The sequence below is a fragment of the Castanea sativa genome, chromosome 9 (assembly GCF_040712315.1).
Source record: "Castanea sativa cultivar Marrone di Chiusa Pesio chromosome 9, ASM4071231v1".
Lineage (NCBI taxonomy): Eukaryota > Viridiplantae > Streptophyta > Magnoliopsida > Fagales > Fagaceae > Castanea > Castanea sativa.
Genome location: NC_134021.1, coordinates 24,484,581 through 24,505,812, shown reverse-complemented (window position 1 = coordinate 24,505,812; position 21,232 = coordinate 24,484,581). Strand labels below are relative to the sequence as shown.

At 36.4% G+C, this 21,232-nt stretch overlaps 1 protein-coding gene across 1 annotated transcript; it reads left to right on the top strand.

The window, feature by feature from the left end:
• Positions 1-842: 842 nt before the first annotated feature.
• Positions 843-11,283, top strand: LOC142610134 (uncharacterized). Its single transcript, XM_075781859.1, has 8 exons — positions 843-1,365; positions 2,205-2,573; positions 2,656-2,915; positions 4,892-5,033; positions 5,240-5,611; positions 5,741-5,872; positions 8,446-8,574; positions 8,668-11,283. The coding sequence occupies exons 1-8, from the start codon at positions 1,240-1,242 to the stop codon at positions 10,996-10,998; spliced, it is 3,861 nt and encodes a 1,286-aa protein (XP_075637974.1). The 5' UTR covers positions 843-1,239; the 3' UTR covers positions 10,999-11,283.
• Positions 11,284-21,232: the final 9,949 nt, after the last annotated feature.

Below are 21,232 nucleotides of genomic sequence, written 5' to 3'. Positions count from 1 at the left end.
ACCACGATACAAAGTGCTTTTCTTCTCTATTAAATAGAACCATGCAAAAAAGAAAATTAAAATAAATAATAAAAAATGTTAATAAATATTAATACTTGATATTTTTTTATACATACGATATAATTTCAACATATAACATTTACTTCATGATGATTACTTTTATCATTAGACCCAAGACATCAATTGATTTTTTATGTATGTGAAATTTGAATCACAAATCATTTATTTAACTATAAGAGATTTTATCAGATTAACTAACTAAAACCTATTAATATTTGATATTGAAAAAAAAAATAACTCGGCAAGCTTGTAAATTTGAGCTGTGGGTTAACAAAAATAACAAACAACAGCAGTGACATATATAGAGCATTCACGTCAACTCATGCAAAAAAATATTTATATATTAGAATAACAACCTATTTTATCTATTCTACACAAATACTTTTTAAAACAATACAAATTTACACACTTAGGGTAATTTTGGAGTTTGAATATGTAAAATTGAGCTATTTTTCTACTTTGTATTATCTAATAAAATTGCTCAACAGCTCAAGTAAATATATATATATATATATATATATATATATTTTTTTTTTTTTTTTTTCCATTTTTGAAATATAAAAAATACAATTTTTTTTTTCCATTTAGAGAAACAAAGAAAATATGAGAGTCGGACCATTTATAAACATAACAAAAAAGAAGAAGAAAATAACCCGGTGTTGAATTGATTTTATTTTAGTTTTACCGGTCTCCCCTGAGTCATTAGAGTCACGTTAATTTTGTAATGCAATAGTTTTCTCAACCTCTTTCTTTTAACCGTGTTGCCTTTGGCCCCCTTAGTCCCTTACCCAACCCCCAACACCTCTCTCCCTCGGATTACCACTCTCTCTCTCTCTCTCTCACATATATACATTAACCAGAGAGAGAGCACCAAATCTCATCGTTTTTTTGGACCAAAAAGCAAAAACCCCAACGTCGTCTCTTCTCTCTTTCTCTCTCTCTCTCCCTCGCAATTCTCAGCCCTCCCTAGATTCACTTCTCTCCCATTTGGATCCTCGATCCAATCTCTAATAACTTTGGCTGTTATATCCAATCAAAATTGCGCATTCAATCCAATCCAATCCGATTCGATTCAATTTATTGCTATATCGATCGGATTCGATCCAGCTATTACGTTACTGAGAGGAATGGATTCATATTTTAACAGAGCCTGAAAATTTGACACAAATTGAATATAATATGCCCGGATTAGCGCAGAGGAATAATGACCATTTTACCAATGGTTCTACGGCGTCGTATTCGCTCTCCGCCAATGGCTTTTGGTCCAAGCATGCCGATGATGTTAGCTGCACCCAGCTCCAGAAGGTTCTAGATTCCTTTCCTCCCTTCTTTTCTTTTCTTCTTCTTCCTTTTTTTATTTAATTAAAAATAAATTAATTTAGATCTTTGCTTTGTATTTTGTTTTTTTTTTTTTTGATTGGTTGGTTCAAATTTGATTGGATGTGTGATTGTTACCTAGAGGCTTTGTTTTGATTGGATTATGCGTGTTCTCGATTCCTCAGATCCATTTTCATAGTTTAGCTCGTGTTTTATTTATTCACATATGTTAGAAAATCAGGATTTAGCATTGGTTGCAAAGAAATCTGTGGGCAGAGACTAGGAAAATTAGAATTCTGATTATTGTGTCTATAATTGTCTGGAATTCTTTGGAATTGGATTAATGAGGATGTAATTTGAGGCCGGATTTCATTTTACGTCCGGCCTGTGCTTTATCCGCTAGAAGGAAAACAAAATATATAAGCGGAAATGAATGCACTTATGAAGTGGAGATTGAAGAGTTTGCTGTTTCGTCTTGGAGTGCCTGCTGCCATTTCCGAACCATTGATTTAATCTTTTAATGTATTGATGATTGTAGTTAAGATTGCCAATGAACTCTAGCTCACTAGGGAAGTTTTTTAACCTAGGAAGCACGGACACGGATACAGGTTCGGGTACAACACCCCAAAAGAAGTGTCTATGCTTCCTAGCCTAACTTACCAGTAAATGAAAAATGCTGTTAAACTAGCTAGTTTTGGATTAATAATTATGAATTTTGATTTAGTGTATGCATGTTGCGTTCCAGTACGTGTTTACTTAAGTTTGTGTGGAACTTATGAGATGGTAGGATTAGTCATTAATAAAGTTTCTGTTTACTTTGGAATCAGTTCTGGGGCGAGTTGTCACGGCAAGCTCGGCAGGAGCTTTTGAGGATTGACAAGCAAACTCTATTTGAGCAAGCTCGTAAGAATATGTACTGCTCTAGATGCAATGGGTTACTGCTTGAAGGTTTTTTGCAGATTGTCATGTATGGAAAGTCTTTGCAGCAGGAGGGAGCAGGTGGACACATTCCCTGCAACAGACAAGGGGCCTTGAAAACTCAAAACGATGCTGGATTGAATCTTCCTAATGGTTGCCATGACGAAATTCAAGATCCGTCTGTGCATCCTTGGGGGGGTCTGACCACAACACGTGATGGGTCATTGACACTTATGGACTGCTATTTGTATGCAAAGTCTCTCAAAGGACTCCAAAATGTAATTTCTGATACAATTTGTTCAATCTGATTATTACCTTATTCTTTAACGATTTTAATAGCTTACATTTTGCTTGATTTAGGTTTTTGACAGTGCACGTGCAAGGGAACGGGAACGCGAGTTGCTTTATCCTGATGCATGTGGTGGGAGTGGTCGGGGTTGGATAAGCCAAGGAGTTGCGAGTTATGGCAGAGGGCATGGAACAAGGGAGACGTGTGCACTGCACACTGCCAGGCTTTCTTGTGACACTTTGGTAGATTTCTGGTCAGCTCTTGGAGAAGAAACCCGGCAATCTCTTCTACGGATGAAGGAAGAGGATTTTATAGAGAGGCTTATGTACAGGTGTTTTACCTATATGCTTATTCCTTGTATATAAAATTCAGTTTATATTAGTGGAAAATTCATGATCATTGATGGTAATTAAGTGAGTTGCTATTCTGGGAACTATGAGATAAATGCTAACACTGGAGGTGCTCATTCCTGCTAAAACTGCTGCAGAGGAAAAGAAACGGCATCTAAGACATTTATTTTTCACACTTGAATTAGAATGGTCCTAAAATCATACCATTATTTCAAGACCTGCATTCTGGTTCACATACCATTGTAGTCGATCAAGTTATTAGGCATTTGATATTCCTAGCACAAATATGCAGGTTGATTGAAATGTGTTACCGACCTGTCATGGTGACAACATTACAAACAAATATCTGATAGGCACGCGATTAGAAATGCTGTTGGTCAATGAAATGTTTGAAGAACCATGAATGTTGGCCAAGAAAAGAAACTGGACACAGGCTGCATTGAGGGAGCATCCTACATGTTTGTGTGGGCAATCATTCTCCCCAATTCATCTCTAATGGACCTGCTTTTTAATTAATATGTTTTCTTGCATCTTGGTGTGATCTTGAAGCTGATGTTTGTTGGGGCATCCAGGGGTGCCCTGCTGATGCCAGAGTGGAGTCCAGTAACTAGCGGATATCTTAATTCTCAACTGCTTCTTGGCAAGATTGAAGATTAAATGGCATAAAGCCACTATCCAAAGTGTTTGGGATTTACAATTGTTTAGTTTCAATTTGAGGAGAAGGAAAGAAAAACTAGAGAAGGAAAAAGGGGGTAAGGAAATTCAGCATGTTTGGTTTGAACAAAATGCTAGGTAAGGAAATCTAACTTTTTAAGATTGGTTATCTAGTGAAGAAGGAAGAAATACCCGTACAGTAATTCTACTTTTATACACCTAGACAACAAAGTATGAGCACTTGTTAACAAGCTGACTAAAAACGGGGAAAATTGAAAAATGCATTACACAAGCCATTTCCTTAGCACTTCCGCTGGTTGAGCTGAGGAATCATATGTTGGGCCTCTGAAAAATATTTTCTTACCATCTCCTTCTGTTTCTTTATTTTAAACCAAATAGGCAAAATTCCTTGTTCTCGACCCTTGTCCTTACCATTTTCTTTTCTCACTCATTTCCTTCAAACCAAACAGATGGTTGGGCTTCTTTACATTGCTGATATGGTATCTAACCATTAAGAAGCAGGATGACTTGGAAATTTTAGATGCACCATTTTATGGAGACTATAGAAGGTACTATTAATAGGACAAGCTGCAAGATCCCCAAGGTAGGTTCCCTTACAGGACTGTCACTTGTCAAAAAAATGACCCGGATGCAATACCTACTATCAGGGTTTGCTATAAGGGATAATGGAAGGGTTTTGAAAGGTAGAGCATTGATTTATTTTTGAAGGAAATTGGTAAGTTAAATGATACGGTCTTCCTGGAGTGAACACTCTAAACTCCTCCATTAATGACTAAGGTTGGACGGGAAAACAATCATGAAATTACATAATTATTACCAGTGGAGAAATTAGTGCTTCCCACAAAGATATGGTGATTTCATTGTTAGAAGATGTAAGAATTAAAATCTTGTTGAGGAGTGCATGTAATTGAAGGCTTTAAAGGGTGAGAACTAGGCTAAAAATTGAAGACACATTCTTCTAACAGGAGAAATGGCATCTAAAGGACAAGAGGTGCTGAAGGATTTTCGCTGCTATCAAGTACTGTTGTATATCTATATACTTCTGTCTTTCTGAAAATCTTCTGCTGTAGTTGATGCCTTGTGGTTTTTCTGTAGAAAGACAGATACCTTCTATTATCCTATGAACTAATTGCAATATTCTGAGACTGAAAACTTAATTCTTATATATTGCATGCAGTTATTGGATTGCTTTGTCCTACTTGTTCCACTGCAGTAGGCATTATTTCATAGGGATTTCATGTTAAATTTCTGATTTCCTAAGAAAGTGATATTCATGTTACAGATTCGACAGCAAGAGATTTTGCAGAGATTGCAGAAGGAATGTTATTCGTGAGTTCAAGGAGCTAAAGGAGCTGAAGCGCTTGCGGAGGGAACCCCGCTGTACTAGTTGGTTTTGTGTTGCAGATACAGCCTTCCAATATGAGGTGTGGCTTTCCCATTCCTTCATGTTGTTTTCTTTTCCCTGAATCCTGTTGTTCTTAGGAATTCTTGTAAATCACAGATGATTTCAAGGAAAAAGGGTTGAGATAATGGTCTTGATGTCTTGGTAAATAATTTGGAGATTTTTTGTGAGGACTCAATATATATGTTATGACCATTATGACACAATTTCATCTTTCAATTATCTCAGGTATCTGATGACACAATTGAAGCTGATTGGCGCCAAACTTTTGCAGACACTGTGGGAACATACCATCACTTTGAGTGGGCAGTTGGAACAGGAGAAGGAAAATGTGATATTCTGGAATTTGAAAATGTTGGAATGAATGGAAGTGTTCAAGTCAGTGGCCTTGATCTTGGCAGTTTAAGTGCATGCTTTATCACCCTGAGAGCTTGGAAGCTAGATGGCCGATGCACTGAGCTTTCTGTAAAAGCTCATGCCTTAAAGGGTCAACACTGTGTACATTGCAGGCTCGTTGTTGGGGATGGCTTTGTGACAATCACAAGAGGGGAAAGTATCAGAAGGTTTTTTGAACATGCTGAAGAGGCTGAGGAAGAAGAGGTGGTTCTATCTCCCTAGGGCTAATAAAATCTTTGAATGCATTTAAAATTTGTTCCTTTTGTGCACAAATTTTCCAGGGTATTGCTTTGTGAGATTTAGATTAACCTTTTATGTTATGTATACTTCCAGGATGATGATTCCATGGACAAGGACGGAAATGAGCTGGATGGAGAATGCTCCCGTCCCCAAAAACATGCGAAGAGTCCTGAACTTGCTCGGGAATTTCTTCTGGATGCAGCAACTGTTATTTTTAAGGAACAGGCATGTTCAGTCTGCTGATCACTTTTGTGCTTTTCTAATCTGTCCATATGGTTCTGTTACCCCTTCCCCCCCCCCCCCCCCCCCAAACAAAGTTCCCACACTCTAGTGTGACATAGCTATAACAAATGTGAGAACAAGTGAAGACATTACAAGTGGGTTCCCTATAGGTTTGCATTAATCTATAGTGTGAGAACATGAAGGATCAACATTAATCTATATCTCTTTGCACAAGTGATTGATGAGCTTACTAAATCAATTCAAGAGGAAGTCCTTTCGTGTATGCTTTTAGCAAATGATCTAACTTTAGTCGATGACACTAGATGTTAAGTTAATGTTAGAAATTTGGACACATAAAATTTAAAGGCTTTTAGTTAAGTAGGAGTAAAATAAAGTACATGAATTGTAAGTTTAGTAAAAGTAGAAACAAAGATGAAGGAGTTGTTTTGACTTGATGATAAAGAACTTTGAGCAAGAGTTTTCGACATCTTGGATCAACAATTCACAAAGATGGAGAAATTCAAGTAGATGTGAATCTAAAAGCGAGGTGAATGAAGTGGAGAAGTGCATTAGGAGTATGGCGGTTTCTGTGATCATGGAATATCTATTCAGTTGGGAATTTTTGTAAGACCAGCTATGCTATGTGGTACTGAATGTTGAGTTATTAAGAAGCAATATATTCATAAATTTAATGTTGCTAAAATGAGAATATTAAGATGGATAAGTGGAAATGCAAGGAAAAATAGGATTCACACTAAGGAGATTTTCTTAAAGATATGGGTGGCCCCTATTGATGAGAAGAAGAGGGAGAGTTGTTTGAAATTGTTTGTTCATATTTAGAGGAGAGTGATTAATGTTATTTTTTGTCTTCCTCTACCTCCTTTTTGTATTATTATTTTTACTTATAAAAAAATATATAAATAAAAGGGAGGAAGACAAAAAATAACATGAATAGAAGTAGTAGTTCAAAAGGACATGTTAGTTACAAAAGTAACAAAGAGTATGGTTTTGGAATTAACTGAATGGAGAAAAAGAATACATGTGGTCAACCCTGACTAGTTTGTTGAGGCTAACCCCAAAATCTTGGGATTAAGGTTTTTTGTTGTTGTTGTTGTTGTTATTGTTGTTACACATATGATTCTGTGTATATGGAGACAATGCGTGAGTTGTGGTGAGTGTGGATGGAGGAAAGACATTTATGATGGGGAGGTAAGTAGATGTTAGATGGTTTCCAATTACAAGAGGTGCATCAAGAGTTGGAAACTAAACCTTTGGTTGTTGAGAGACGGGTATTTTGTCATGTTGCTTGCAGATGGTTGCAACTTTAGCTGCCTTGAAACAAAATTCTATGTTGAATTGATGGAAAGCTTAAGAATATAAAAGGTTGTAGGATAGCAGGACTTGAAATACAAGGATTCTAAGTTTAGTGACTAGTCCTAGAAGGTCAAAAAATGAAATATTTACAAGGGGATACCTAGTCCTAGCGATCACTTTTACTCATTTCTAAATGGCTTAGCAGCTCCCCTTAACACTGTAATTCATTACCCATGATTCTTTTGGGGATTAAGTTGCAACAAAGTCAAAGCAGGCACCTTTTTTATTTGATTTTTTATATGTAAAAATATTACTTCATGTTCAAGATGATGAACACAAAGAATCATACAACAAAATGAAGTGAGTCTTGAAACTTAAAAATAGAAAGTCAAAGCAGGCACCTTGGTATTAGCAAGCAGTGATATTGTTGAATAGCAAGTGAACAAGTGTATCCATTTGGTTTGGGAGTTCATAAAGGAAAGTAATGAACTAGAATGGAATATAAGTTGCAATGAGTATAAGGAAAGAAATGAAACTAAGCTATCTTGTTGGGATGTATTAAAAGAAAGGAATGAGAAGTTACTAAGCTTGTTTGGGAGTACCATTAAAAAGAATGTAATTGAATCATTTAATAAAAGTAAGCAGTTATCATTTGTTATTATTTTTATTATTGATGAGAGACCAAAGCTATTAAGATAGATGAGAGAGAGTTGCTAGCCAGAAGAGAAAGAAAACCTAGATGAGAGAGTGTGTATATGTGAAAAGAGTAAAGTGAGGGGTATTACAGGAACTTTGTAAAATATGGAGGGCTTTATGAGGATTTTGGTCAACATTTCATTAAACTCAATTCTATTCCTTCTAATTCATTTCAATTTTAGGGGAACAAGAAATTGGGGTTTTAAGTGAAAAATGAGAAATTATTGTTCCCTCAGATGCCCATTCTATTAACTCATACTTAAACTTCCAAACAATGGAATGGCTCCCCATTCCCTCCTACTTAAACTTTCAAATCGTTAGGAATGGAAAGAACATACTTAAAAGATTTTTTCCTTTTCATTCCTTTCTGCACATTTCCCCCCTCCCAAACAGGCCTTAAAGTAATTTTTTGGTCCCAAACATGTTTTAGAAATTGAGAAGAGAAAGGACCAGAAGAGATGGCTGGCATCATGTACATCTTTCCCTCTAATGCTCGTGGAAGTGCAGTATTTGTGTGTGTGAATGTAACATGTTCTCCATCTCATTCTGTGATGTTATTCTTTCAGGTTGAAAAGGCATTCAGGGAAGGAACCGCCCGCCAAAATGCACACAGCATCTTTGTCTGCCTTGCGCTAAAACTGCTGGAAGAACGTGTTCATGTTGCATGCAAAGAAATCATTACATTAGAAAAGCAGGTCTTAATATTTTTTGGTACTTAAGCGTTGGATTTTATCATTAAAAGATTTCTTGAGGATATTTTTCTCACAAATATATGTTTTTCCCTACAGATGAAACTTCTTGAAGAAGAAGAGAAGGAAAAACGCGAAGAAGAAGAACGCAAAGAGAGGAGAAGAACAAAAGAAAGAGAGAAAAAGCTCCGAAGAAAGGAAAGATTGAAAGAGAAAGAAAAGGATAAAGAGCAAAAATGCTGTGACTCAAGTCAAACTACTGTTCCTACTGATGTCTCAAAGGAAGAATCATCACCAAGTGTTGATGAGGAGCCAAATAATCCTGTCAGCTGCCAGGATGCAGTTAGTGAAGTTGGTGATAACATTCTATCTAGGCCTGGATCTCCTGATATTCAAGAGGAGTTGTCAAATGGATATATTACTTCGATAATGCAAGACCACTCTTTTGATTGTCCCAATGGGGAGATTAACTATGTGAAAGATTGGAATGGTTCTTTTATAGCTGATCAATCAAATTTTTCTCGTCGGAGACCAAAATATCGGAAAGAAGTTCAACTGGATCCATCTTTGAAGTGGTCTGACAGACGCAGATTTTCAGCTGCAGAAAGTGGGGCAGTGGTTAGGTCCGAGCCAAGATATTATGGTGATAATTTTGAGACTCCTTCCAGAAGCATTGTTGGATCCAATAGGCAGTCGAGGATGAATGTTTCAAAGTCTAATGGTCGACATTGTGGCCCTAAGTTTCATGATAAGTTTTCCAGCAACAGAGTAAGTGACAGATATGACTTCCATTCTTGCAGCTGTAACCAGAACAATGAATACAGAGCAAGGGTTGATACACATGTTTCTACAATCAGAGTAATTCGGGAGACTAAATCTGTGAATAAGTCAGAGTCTGCATTGGATATGTCCAAGCAGTTTTATCGTGGTAACAAGTACAATCAAATGGAGTACTTGCGTGATGGTTGTGGAAGACCTAAAAGCAAAGTCATCTCAGGGAACAATCCTCCTGCAAAAGAACTTCATTCCAAGAAAGTTTGGGAGCCCATGGAATCACAGAAAAAGTATTCACGAAGTAACTCAGATTCCGACATTACCTTGAGGTCAATTACTTTCAAGGTTGAAGGGGTGGAACCTGATAATAACCTTATCAAGTCATCTGCTGACAAGTGTTGTCGTGAACACAGTGGAGATTCAGCTGATATTGATCAGGAAAATAGTAATTTGAAGGAATCAGGAAACTCTAGCATTGTAGTGGATGGGGCCTGTGAGAATGGACTTAATGTGGGAGCAAAGGGCCCTAGCAACTCAATTGCTTCTGAGGAAATTGGACTAAGTCCTATCAGTTCTGCGAATTCTGATAATTCTGCATCAAATGGGACCTTAGATCCCATTGTGAGTAGCACATCCACTTCTGATAACTCCTCGTCATGCCTAAGTGAGGGCGACAGCAATACAACCTCTTCAATCCATGGAAATCTGGAATCCTCTTCTACATCAGATTCAGAAGATGCAAGCCAGCAATCAGAAGGTAGAGAATCATGTGTTCAAAGTGGCTTCTCTGAGTGTCATGAAGTTAAAATGGAGAAAAATCAGAATTCAAATGGCGGGGAGGTTATTGGAAGTGGGGCATCAATTGGACTTTCATTGGATGGAGCAGGAACTGGAAGTATTTCTGTGGAGAAACCACCAACACGAATTTCCCAAAATTTTGACAATAATGGATTGTCTGCTGTCAGCATTGGTTCGCAACATCAAGGCATGCTACCTCCAATGCATAACCAAAATATACACTTTCCAGTGTTTCAAGCTCCTTCAACAATGGGTTTTTACCATCAAAACCCAGTTTCTTGGCCAGCAGCTCATGCTAATGGTTTAATGCCCTTCGCCCATCCCAACCACTATTTATATGCTAGCCCTATTGGGTATGGAGTGAATGGAAATTCACGCTTCTGCATGCAGTATGGACCCATGCAGCACATAGGTACCCCTCTATTTAACCCCAGTCCAGTCCCAGTTTATCAACCAATTGCTAAAGCTAGTGGCATAAATGCTGAGGAACAAATTCAGATCTCTAAGCCAGGTGCAGGACAAGAAGCTTTCAATGAAGTTAATACTGAGAAGGTGGCTCCCACTGGAGAACATCCAAAAGAAGCACCACCAAATGAAGAAGGTGGGAAAAATGACAATTCTGCCAAATTGCATACAGGCAACACTGGGTTTTCCTTGTTCCATCATGGGCCTGTTCCTATTTCAAATGGATGTAAATCAAATCTCATGCCTTTGAAAGAACGGATTATGGGGGATTTTTCTCAAGAATGTCCAACAGATCATGTTGAGAGTGACCATGTTTCAAATAAGAAAGAGAGTACAATGGAAGAATACAACTTGTTTGCAACAAGTAACGGCTTACGGTTTTCATTCTTCTAATATAATAATGAGAAGGTTAAAGGTGGCTGTTGTGGATTTCAGTTCCTATCTTATTTGGTAAGAGAGGTTTGAGTACTTTGTAATTCGGTACACAATAATCTTCAGAAATTGCAATTTTAGCTTACAGTTTCCATAGATGATTGTTTTCCAATTTGTCACATTGTTTTTCCTAATGTAGAGGAACCCAAAAAAAAAAAAAAGTTTGCGAGAGTGCATAATGTTTGAAGAGTTCTGTATGAGGTTAGCTTTTTTCATCAATGAAGCGTTTATCGGCATGAAATTTTATTCTTGGCTAGTTGGAACTGATATCATTTCATCTTGAACGCTAATAAATCATCAGGTAAATTACTTAGGGAGTTTGCTTGACAGATGAACATGGATGCATCTTCTAGTTATAAAAATTATATCTTCATTTTCTCGTTCAAATTCTTCAGGATCAACCGTATGCTGCTATGGGAGTATATAATTTTTTACCCACAGAATTTGCTCTCAAATGATTGTCATCTAAAATCTTGATGACTTGTTCTGGTGTCAGAAGACATTGTTACAAACTTTTGAATCCTGTTTTTTACTGCTGAAACTGATTTTCTGTTGATTCATAACTCTCGTCTTCTTCCTCTCAAGATCAAATTGTTGTTGATTCATAACTCTCGTTTTCTTTTATCATGTAGAAAATTATGAGTAGCTATAGACTGCAGCAAATGATGGGGAAGTACCAAGTACTGTCAATTGGATAGGTCAATTGTAGGGTTATATATGTACCAAATTGTTTATGCACGATAATACTTGATTGGGCAAAAAGTTCATTTATGTTCATTTGCAGGGTGAAACAAGGAGGATAGAAAATAAGTGAGAGAAAAGTGGGAAAAAAAAAAAAAATGATTTTATGGGTGTTTGGTTGGAGAGAATGGGAGGATAAAAAATTGGTGGGACCTAAGTGTTTTCTCTTTAGACCCATCAAAATTGTAGTTGCACAATTTGGGGAGAAAATAGAGGGGAGATGAATAGTTGCCGTCAATAACTGAACTACCCCCTCCTCCTTTTATATACTGGATGTTGCTTCTTCTTTTTTTTCTTTCTCTTGGGTCGTGAGCATGATAGTGCTTTGTTTTGCTTCTTTTTTTCTTTTCTTTTTTTTCTTATTTTTTATTTTAGGTTTAACTAGACATGATTTTTTTAAACTTTTTTTTTTCTAGGCATGATTTTCCTTTTTTTTAATAAATTTGGATGATTGTCTTTTTTTTTTTTTTTCATTATTTTGTTTTGACGGAAATACTATTTTCGTTCCTATATTTTCACGTGATTCTCACTTAGGTCCTAGTCTTTTATTTTCACCGCTTTTAGTTCCTAAAATCAAAAAGATGATCTCGTTTTTGTCCCTACCGTCATTTCACGAACGAAAATAGTCGACGTGGCAAACGGAGTGCATCGTTGGCACACTAAATGTTGACATCAGCATTAAAATAATAATATAATATTTTACTTTTTATCATTTTAAAAATGCCACGTCATCTTTTATAAACAAAAAATTAATTTATTAATTTTAACTAAATAAAAAAATTAAAAACAGAATTAAAAACCAAAAATCACATTAATTGAGATCTAAGTGTGTCTTAAACAAGAAAAACAAGAATACAAACACAAATATAAGAACACAAACCCAAAAATTAAAATCCAAAAATTAAGAACAACCTAGATCTAAGAACAACAAGAACACATACATTTTCTCTTTTTATTTTTCTTAGAAAACAAACACAAAACACAAACCCAAAAAACTGTGTTTGAATCCGTGTTTCCGTTAAAAACTCGGCCCCATAATCCATCTCCAACTCAGCCGAGTCCCCACCATCGTTGTCTCCTCAACTCACCTAACCAAACTCGTCCTCAAAACCCACGACCACGTTTTCGCAAGCTGACCGAACCTTCTCTCGGCTCAGCACCTCTCCTTCAATTGCTCAGACGTCACTTTCTCACCCTATGGTCCTTACTAGCGCCAAGCCAAGAAGATCTGTGTCACCGAGTTGCTTAGCTCCAAACGGGTCAACTCGTTCCAACTCATCAGGGACGAGGAGGTGAATCAGTTTTTGGGCTCCATGTCAGCTCAGTCTGGGTCGAAACTTGACTTAGGTAAGATGTTTTTCGCTCTAGCAAACGATGTGCTATGTCGCGTGGCGTTTGGGAAGAGGTTTAAGGAGGAGAGTGGGGAGGAAGAAGGGTAGAAGTGTCATTTGGTTGGGGTTTTGATCGAGACACAGGCTTTGTTTGCTGGGTTTTGTTTGGGTGACTTTTTCTGGGTTGGGACTGGGTTGACTCACTGAGTGGGTACACGAAAAAGTTGAGCAAGAACTTGGAGGATTTGCAAGTAATCTCTTATGTGTGTTTGAATCTGTGTGTTTTAGAAATTAGCTACCCTTTTTTTTTCTTCTTCTTTTCTTACTTTTGTGTTCTTCAATCAAATTAACAAATAATTGATTAAGATCAAACGATTCTAAAGTCCACTAGATGTTTTTGGGTTTTGAATTTTCTGGGGTTTTGTTCTTGTTAGTTCTTCCTCAAGGTAAAGCTAGATCTCAATTTATATGATTTTTGGTTTTTATTTCTATTTTTTCCTTTTTTTCATTTAGTTAAAATTCATAAGTTAATTTTTTGTTTCTAAAAGATGACATGGCATTTTTAAAATGCTAAATAAAATATTATATTATTATTTTAATGCTGACGTCAGCATTTAATGTGCCAGCGATGCACTCCGTTTGCCACGTCGACTATTTCCGTTCGTGAGATGACGGTAGGGACAAAAACGAGATTGTTTTTTTGATTTTAGGGACTAAAAGCGGTGAAAATATGGACCAAAATGGGAATCGTGTGAAAATGTAGGGACGAAAATAGTATTTCCGCCTTTTGTTTTAATTGAGCATCATTTTTTAACAAAGACATTTAAGTAAATTTGTACAAACTTACATTTTCCGTCCCTCTACTTTTCCACTACCAACCAAACACAAATGAGGGAAATTAAAATATTTTATATCCTCCTACTTTTTTTTATCTATTATCGAGTTTCTATCCTCTCACTTTTCATCTCTCCAATCAAAAAGACCCTTAAGGTCTCACAATTTTATATATCTATATTCTAATATATGTTTTTTAAATTGAGTTTAGATTCTATTCTATATTTAAACCTTGTTAAGGGGATTTTGTAACGTGGGCTAAAACACTAAAATGAGCCCAAATTTGTCGTTTGATTCATTGAAATGTGATTGTATTTAGGGAGTCAATCCAAAATTCCAAATATTTGATGAATAAAAGGTTGTTGGTGATATGGAAGAGAAGAATCAAAAAGCGAAGGGGTTGTTTAGATTTTGATGTTTCCATCACTCATCACTCAAAAATGGTGAGACCCACGAAGATGCAGCTTGTTTGGATTTGATTTCAAGTTTTATTTCCATCACTCAATTCTTATATTTTTTTAGTAATGAGATACAAAAACTGAAAACAAGTTTTAGGTGTTTTTGAGTTATGGAAACTGAGTTATGATGGCATTTTTGTAATTTTGCTTAACTTAGTGGTCCCACCTACATGTTAAGTCCCATCCATGGCAGAGCAATAATGCCCAACCAACAGCTTCAACACTATTCATTCTCAGCCTCCCTTGTTTTTGTTTTCGAAAGGTGATATTGCTCTCTAAAATCTATTGCTTCAATGTATCTTTTTTTTCTTCCTTTCTTCACATCTATTGCTTCTTTAGCTGAAATACCATCTTCCTTTAAATTCACCAAGTCCTTGGTCACCATAATGTCCATCCAAAGATTCACAAAACCCCAAACACAAACCACCCCCCCCCCCCCCAAAAAAAACTCTCACCTGCACTGTGGCCACTCTCAAAGAAGAAGACACTGACAAAGAGAAAGAGTCAATTTTTTATTTATTAAAAAGAATGAATAAAGAAGAAGACATACCTGTGGAACAATGGTAGCATGGGCAAAGGGTGGCTTCCACGTTTTTGAGTTTTTAAAGTTGAAAACAGAACTAAGTTTTAGGTGCCAAATTGGGTTTTGGAAATAATTGGGGATTATTGAGTTATAAAAAATGAGTTATAGAGTGATGAGTGAGCATTTTTTTTTTCACCCAAACAACCCTTAAATAACCGGTACCATAAATGCTTATAACACCATGTCTGGAATTGTTTTACACATATAGTGGAAGGACTTAGAAGAGAGAGAGAGAGAGAGAGAGAGAGAGAGAGAGAGAGAGAGAGAGAGAGAACTCTCTAGTATCTCTACTTTTACCCTTAAGCTTCGAAACGATGTAAATCTTAAGTGGTTGAGAGGGTTTTGTTCTGAAGTTGTGGTTTTCTAAGGTTGAACGTTAATGCCTTTGCTTTGAACTGATAGGGGGAATTTATATTGAGTTTTGGGGTGTTAATGACTGGTTTTTAGTTAATAGATAAGGCTTTTGACCTCCTAAGTGTTGAACAAAAGGTAATTGCAACTGCCATTTGTTTGGATAATAGAACGACTTTGCTTTTAACACAAATGGGGAAAGACCTTGACTAATTTTGATTGGGTGCTTTTTTTCTAGTCCCTAGGAATGGCAACGGGCCGGGTTTTTTCATACCCAAGCCCGACCTGCAGGCCCGGACCTACAACCCGGACTTGGCCCAATTATTAAACAAATTTTTTTATCGGGGCCCAAACCAGCCCCGGCGGGCCCCATTTTAACCCAACTAGATTTGGCCCCAAGCGGCGGCCCAAATCGTGGCGCAACCAAAAAAAAAAAAGAATTAAAGCCCATTAAGATTTACCTAGAATCAAGCCATATAATGTGGCCTAAATGCCAAAATTTGGCATTTGGGCCACGTTATATGACAGCCAAACCATAGGTTAATCATAAATCAATAAATCACTTGTTAATTATAAATCAATAAGTCATTGCTAATATCATAAATCAATAAATTACCTGTTAATTATACATCTATAAATCAATAAATCATAACTAAGATTATAAATCAATAAATCACCTAGCTAAAAGAACCTGTGAGGTTCCGAGGACCCAAGAGCCCGAAGACCCGAAGAAGGGAAGGTCGACATGCAGTAGGTAAGATGGAGCAAAGGAGTAAGGGAAGTTACCTGAAAATACCCGAAGATGATGTGGCATGGGCATTGCTGACATAAGGGTTACAAATATCCGAAGGTGGTAGGCTCATTTAGAGGGATGCATTAAATGCTCGGCAACAACCATTCTGGCCGCATTAATTGGAAGATACCAGTTCAATCCGTTGCATTAATGTGGATATGACCTGAACAGTGTTGAACGAAAAGTTAGAACTCTGCTCCATTACCGACAGACAGGTGTCAGAGGGAAAAACATAGTAGATTGTGAGGTGTAGGGCCATGATGAAAGGAGCAAATAGTATAAATAAGAGTCGGGACACTATAGAAAAGGGAGATTTTTGTTGTTGAACCCTCTCTACCAAATGTATTGTCTGAGGACCTTAAGTGAATAAAGAAGCAGCCACGTTTTTAAGCTAGTTTTATGAGTTTTTGGTCCTTACAGAACCATTTAATCATAAATCAACAAAATCATAGCTAAAATCACCTGCTAAACATAAAAATTAAATAAATCCAACAAGTCTAAGAAATAAGTATCACAAGTCCAACAAGTCCAAGAAATTAAAAAGCTACAAAATAAATTCCACAAGTTTAGAATAATTACAAACCAACAAATTAATCCATTAAGTCTAAGAAATTAAAAAGGCTACTAAATTAATACAAAAAAATCTAATCCTCAACAGCTATGACAGAACCCCCATTCTCTTCATTAGGCTCCCCATCATCAAGAATTGATTGTGAATTAAAAAAAGGAATAAACTTCATCAAATTATAACTAGCAAATATAAAAATACAATTTTGATTTTATAAATACAAATTAGTCAATTACTAACCGTTGATTTCACTCCATAACCAATTTTGAGCACACATAATTGCCTCTATAGTCTTGGGATGTAGCCTACTATGGTGTGGACTTAACAGTCTCCCACTAGTGCTAAAGACAAATTTTGAAGCAACAGTTGTGACATGAATGACTAAAATATCTCTTGCAATCCTTTGTAAAGTAGGATACTTGAGACCATTACTTTTCCATCATGCCAAAATATCAAAATCTTCATTCCTTTTCAACAATCCCTCATCAATGAAATGATCAAATTCCATTCTAGCACTCCCATGTTTCTTTGAACTATTTGAACTATTGTTCACAAACAAATCAAAAGATGACATTGCCCTACTCAACCTAAACTTCATTTGTGCCACATAATTTGAAGTACTTGTAGGAATATGAGAACTTCCTTCATTATCTACAGGGGACTCATCTACATCTCCATACTCATCAAGCAAATCACAACAAAGATTCTTAATTTTTTCAATCTCCAAATCAGAATTATCACCATAAATGTTAGGATAATAAAACTCCAATAACTTCATCTTATATCTTGAATCTAAGATAGCAGCAACAACCATAACAACATTAACATTAGCCCAATAAGAATTAAATTTAGCAAGCATGCTTTCTGCCATTGTACTTATCATCTCATTTTGAAGACAAACTCCATTCATTCAATGCAATTTTCAACTCACATACTAAAGTAAAATACATATTAGTTGTGAGATACTTATGACTAGAGAAAAATTCAGTCACACTATGAAACAACTCCAACCTCCCACAAATATCTTTGGCTACCTCCCAATCATAATCATGTGGCAAACAAGTATAAGATGCTTCACGTTTAGCCAAAAAAGAGAAAACATCTTTATAAATCAATGCAGTAGAAAGCATTAAGTAAGTTGAATTCCAACGTGTTTTACAATCTAAGACCAACTCTTTGGTGCATTGAACACGCAATTGACGTGCATTTTCATCAAATTTCTGCATCCTTTTTGGTGATCCGATCCAATAAATCACATTATCATGAATCCTTTCAATACCATCACCAATAAGAGACAACTCATCTTGAACAATCAAATTCAAAATATCTGCAACACACCTTATATGCAACATAAACCCACCCAACATAAGAGAACTAGTATCAAGCTTGTTCAAGAGAAGTCTTATCATGACATCATTAGTACTACAATTATCAACAATTATTGTGGATAACTTCCTATCAATGTTCCACTTTAAAAAACAATCAACATGGACAACTTTCGTGTGTGGAGAAGGAACATAAACAAGCCTAGAAAAATAATAGTAATAATTATAACATAACTCAATAAACATTCAATTTAACATACAGTCCAAAAATTCAATTTAACATAATTCAATAAACATTCTAAACATAAAGTCTTTAACATTCAATTTAACCCAATATCATAAACTCAATTCATATGGTTTAATATATTTAACATTTATAGATCAAAAAATTACCTTAAAACCGCTTTGCAACGTCCAAGTATGATCGATAAAATGAGCGATAATGACCATAAACCCTCTCTTTTTTTGTCACTCGAAGTCCACATATCAGCTGTGATTGTCAGTCTGTCATCTTCAAAGCTTTCTCCCTCTCATTATCATTAATTTTAAGAATGTCACTCTTCAAAGTGTTTCTTGAGATCGTCCAAGTATGATCGATAAAATGAGCGATAATGACCATAAACCCTCTCTTTTTTTGTCACTCGAAGTCCACATATCAGCTGTGATTGTCAGTCCGTCATCTTCAAAGCTTTCTCCCTCTCATTATCATTAATTTTAAGAATGTCACTCTTCAAAGTGTTTCTTGAGATAAGTTTAAACAAAGGTTGAAGAGAACCTACAAATTCTCTAAACCCAATGTGGTCAAACATTGAAAGGGGGTATTCATATAGGATGACCATATGAGCAAGATCATTCCTCACTTTGACTTGATCAAATTGGTAAGCATTTAAACTCATCGTTCTATCCACCTTATTTTGTTGTTTAATTAAGACTTGTTGTCGCATATCCCTTATATCTTTAAAATTCAACCGTGGACATTTTGCTAAATAATTTCGCAAATGGGTTGTACCTTGGCTAAAATCACCCAAGTAAAGCTTGCCACAATGATGGCATTGGGCTTTAAATTTTCCATCAACTTTCTTCCTTGTAAAATGCTCCCAAACATCTAAGGTAGTCTTTCTTTTTCTACTTGTATCCAAGTCCTCATTTGTAAACTCTTGCTCTCCCTCTTCCTCTATCCCTTCTTGTTCCTCTACCTCTAAATCTTCTCCCACTAAGTCCACCATCAGGGATTTCGGACTCCTAATTAGTTCAGAAGCTTAGGAGTTAGAATCAAAACAAATATTCACAAATTCATTATTACTCATACTCATTGAATAATGGGCACAAATTCATAATTACACAGATTCACAAATTCTATCAACCTAATCATAATTAAACATGATTAACTACAAATTCAAACACTTACTCGTTGTTTAATGGGCATAAAGGTGATGGTGATCTTGAGGGTGAGCTGCCAGGCGACAATGACGAGGGTGATCATGAAAATGGCGAAGGAGACCGCATAGCTGGTAAAGGACAATGTTCGGTTCTTAAGGGAGAGCCGCTTGGCGAGGGAGAACCAGATTTGTTTGTGTCTCCCATCTATGTTTTAGGCTTTGCATTCCCAACAAACACAAAAAAATAATAAACAATTTCTTCCATTAACACAAAATGGTTGAATTTTTAGTTTTTCAATTTAACGAAATATCCTAGTTAAATCAATGCAGCAATAAGGATCCAAGCATACACATTTCTTGATAAGAAGACTCAAGATAGGATAGTAATTTGAAGATATGTAATCAAGAAGAGACAGTCCAATACACATAGAAACTTATTACCCTTATTATATCTATTCATAAACCATTGAAAACAGAAACTTCCTCCCACGGGTTGCTCCTACATTTTCACTTTATGGATGGGTCCAAGCATGATAAAGAGAAAAGTTTAATTTTTTTTAATTGTTATTAATTTGAGAGAAGTAACAAGTTGAACTTTTAGGAAATGAGAAAAGTGGTCAATTGTTCCAAAAACCTTAACAAACATAGACATAACAAATTAATTTTAATTGGTTTACATGCCATCAGAAAGAAGAAGAGCACAACTATTTCCAAAAAATTAAGTTACAATGAACATAAACTGAAAATACATGTCTTAACATTATTATTGCAATTAACCTCCACACCCCTTTTTAAAAAAAGAAATACTTTGCATATAGTTTCTCTCGTGGAACCATCATTTAACAAAACATAAAGACAGTAACAAAATAGTCCTCACACACACAAACTCAAATTCACAGAAGAACAAAATCCAACCAAACACTCAACAAAGTCAAGTATGTAACAAAAACGAACTACTCTCCAAATATGGTTGCTGCCGTGTCACAATTGCAACAAAATCATCAAGAAACCAAAATACATTTGCAATTTTAGATAGTAACCTTATTTGATCTCATCTAAAAAAGAAAAAAAGAAAACATTTTATGAAATACTTAAGAAAACTATGGATTTTCTTTGGTTTTTGGATTTACAAGGGAATGTGATTATGAAATACTTAAGAAAAAAAATTGAAGAGAAGTAGAGAACAGACCAGCAGTGACAGTTGGGGATGGCAGTGAGACCTTGGACCGGCGGTGCAGAGAGCTTGGACCAGCGGTGAGAGGCAGAGAGCTTGGGTGGCGGTGCTTGAGAGTGAGTGAGATAGAGGTCGTGTGACTATGTGGGATGTGAGATTGAGACCGGCAGTGAGTAATAGAATGAGGCGGCTGTGGCTGTGCTGCGAGTGTGCTTGTGTGAGGTGTGAGACGTGAGACGATGAGCATGCTCTAGTGAGAGGCGTGAGGTGAAATGAGATGTGGGCGGGTAGGGTTTATAACTATGTATATAAGGGGTTTTTAGTAATTTCAAAGTAACCTGATCGAGTCCAAGTCTGGGTTCGAGTCGGGTTTTGGGCCGAGTTTTTTATAAAACCCGGACCCACTTCGGGTTTTTTTTAACCTATACCCGACCCTATTCTTTATCGGGCTAGGTAAAACCCGGCCCATTAGGGTCAGATCGGGTACCCGCAGGTCGGGCAGCAATTGTCATCCCTACCAGCCCCCTCATCTCCTTTGGAAGTTGCTCTTTGTGGTAGCCAGCAGCCCAAGACAACTAAGGTGGTCAGGCATGATTTAGGATCCTAAAAAAGGGTCGATTAGGACACTTAGCCACATACAACAAAAAAGAGAAGCCTC

Bases quoted from the DNA above. Each gene is read 5' to 3' on its own strand.
- LOC142610134 (XM_075781859.1), top strand. From the start codon at position 1,240: ATGCCCGGATTAGCGCAGAGGAATAATGACCATTTTACCAATGGTTCT. The intron at 5,612-5,740 runs GTGGTTCTATCT...GTATACTTCCAG, and splicing joins AAGAGGCTGAGGAAGAAGAG to GATGATGATTCCATGGACAA. The intron at 5,873-8,445 runs GCATGTTCAGTC...TTATTCTTTCAG, and splicing joins CTGTTATTTTTAAGGAACAG to GTTGAAAAGGCATTCAGGGA.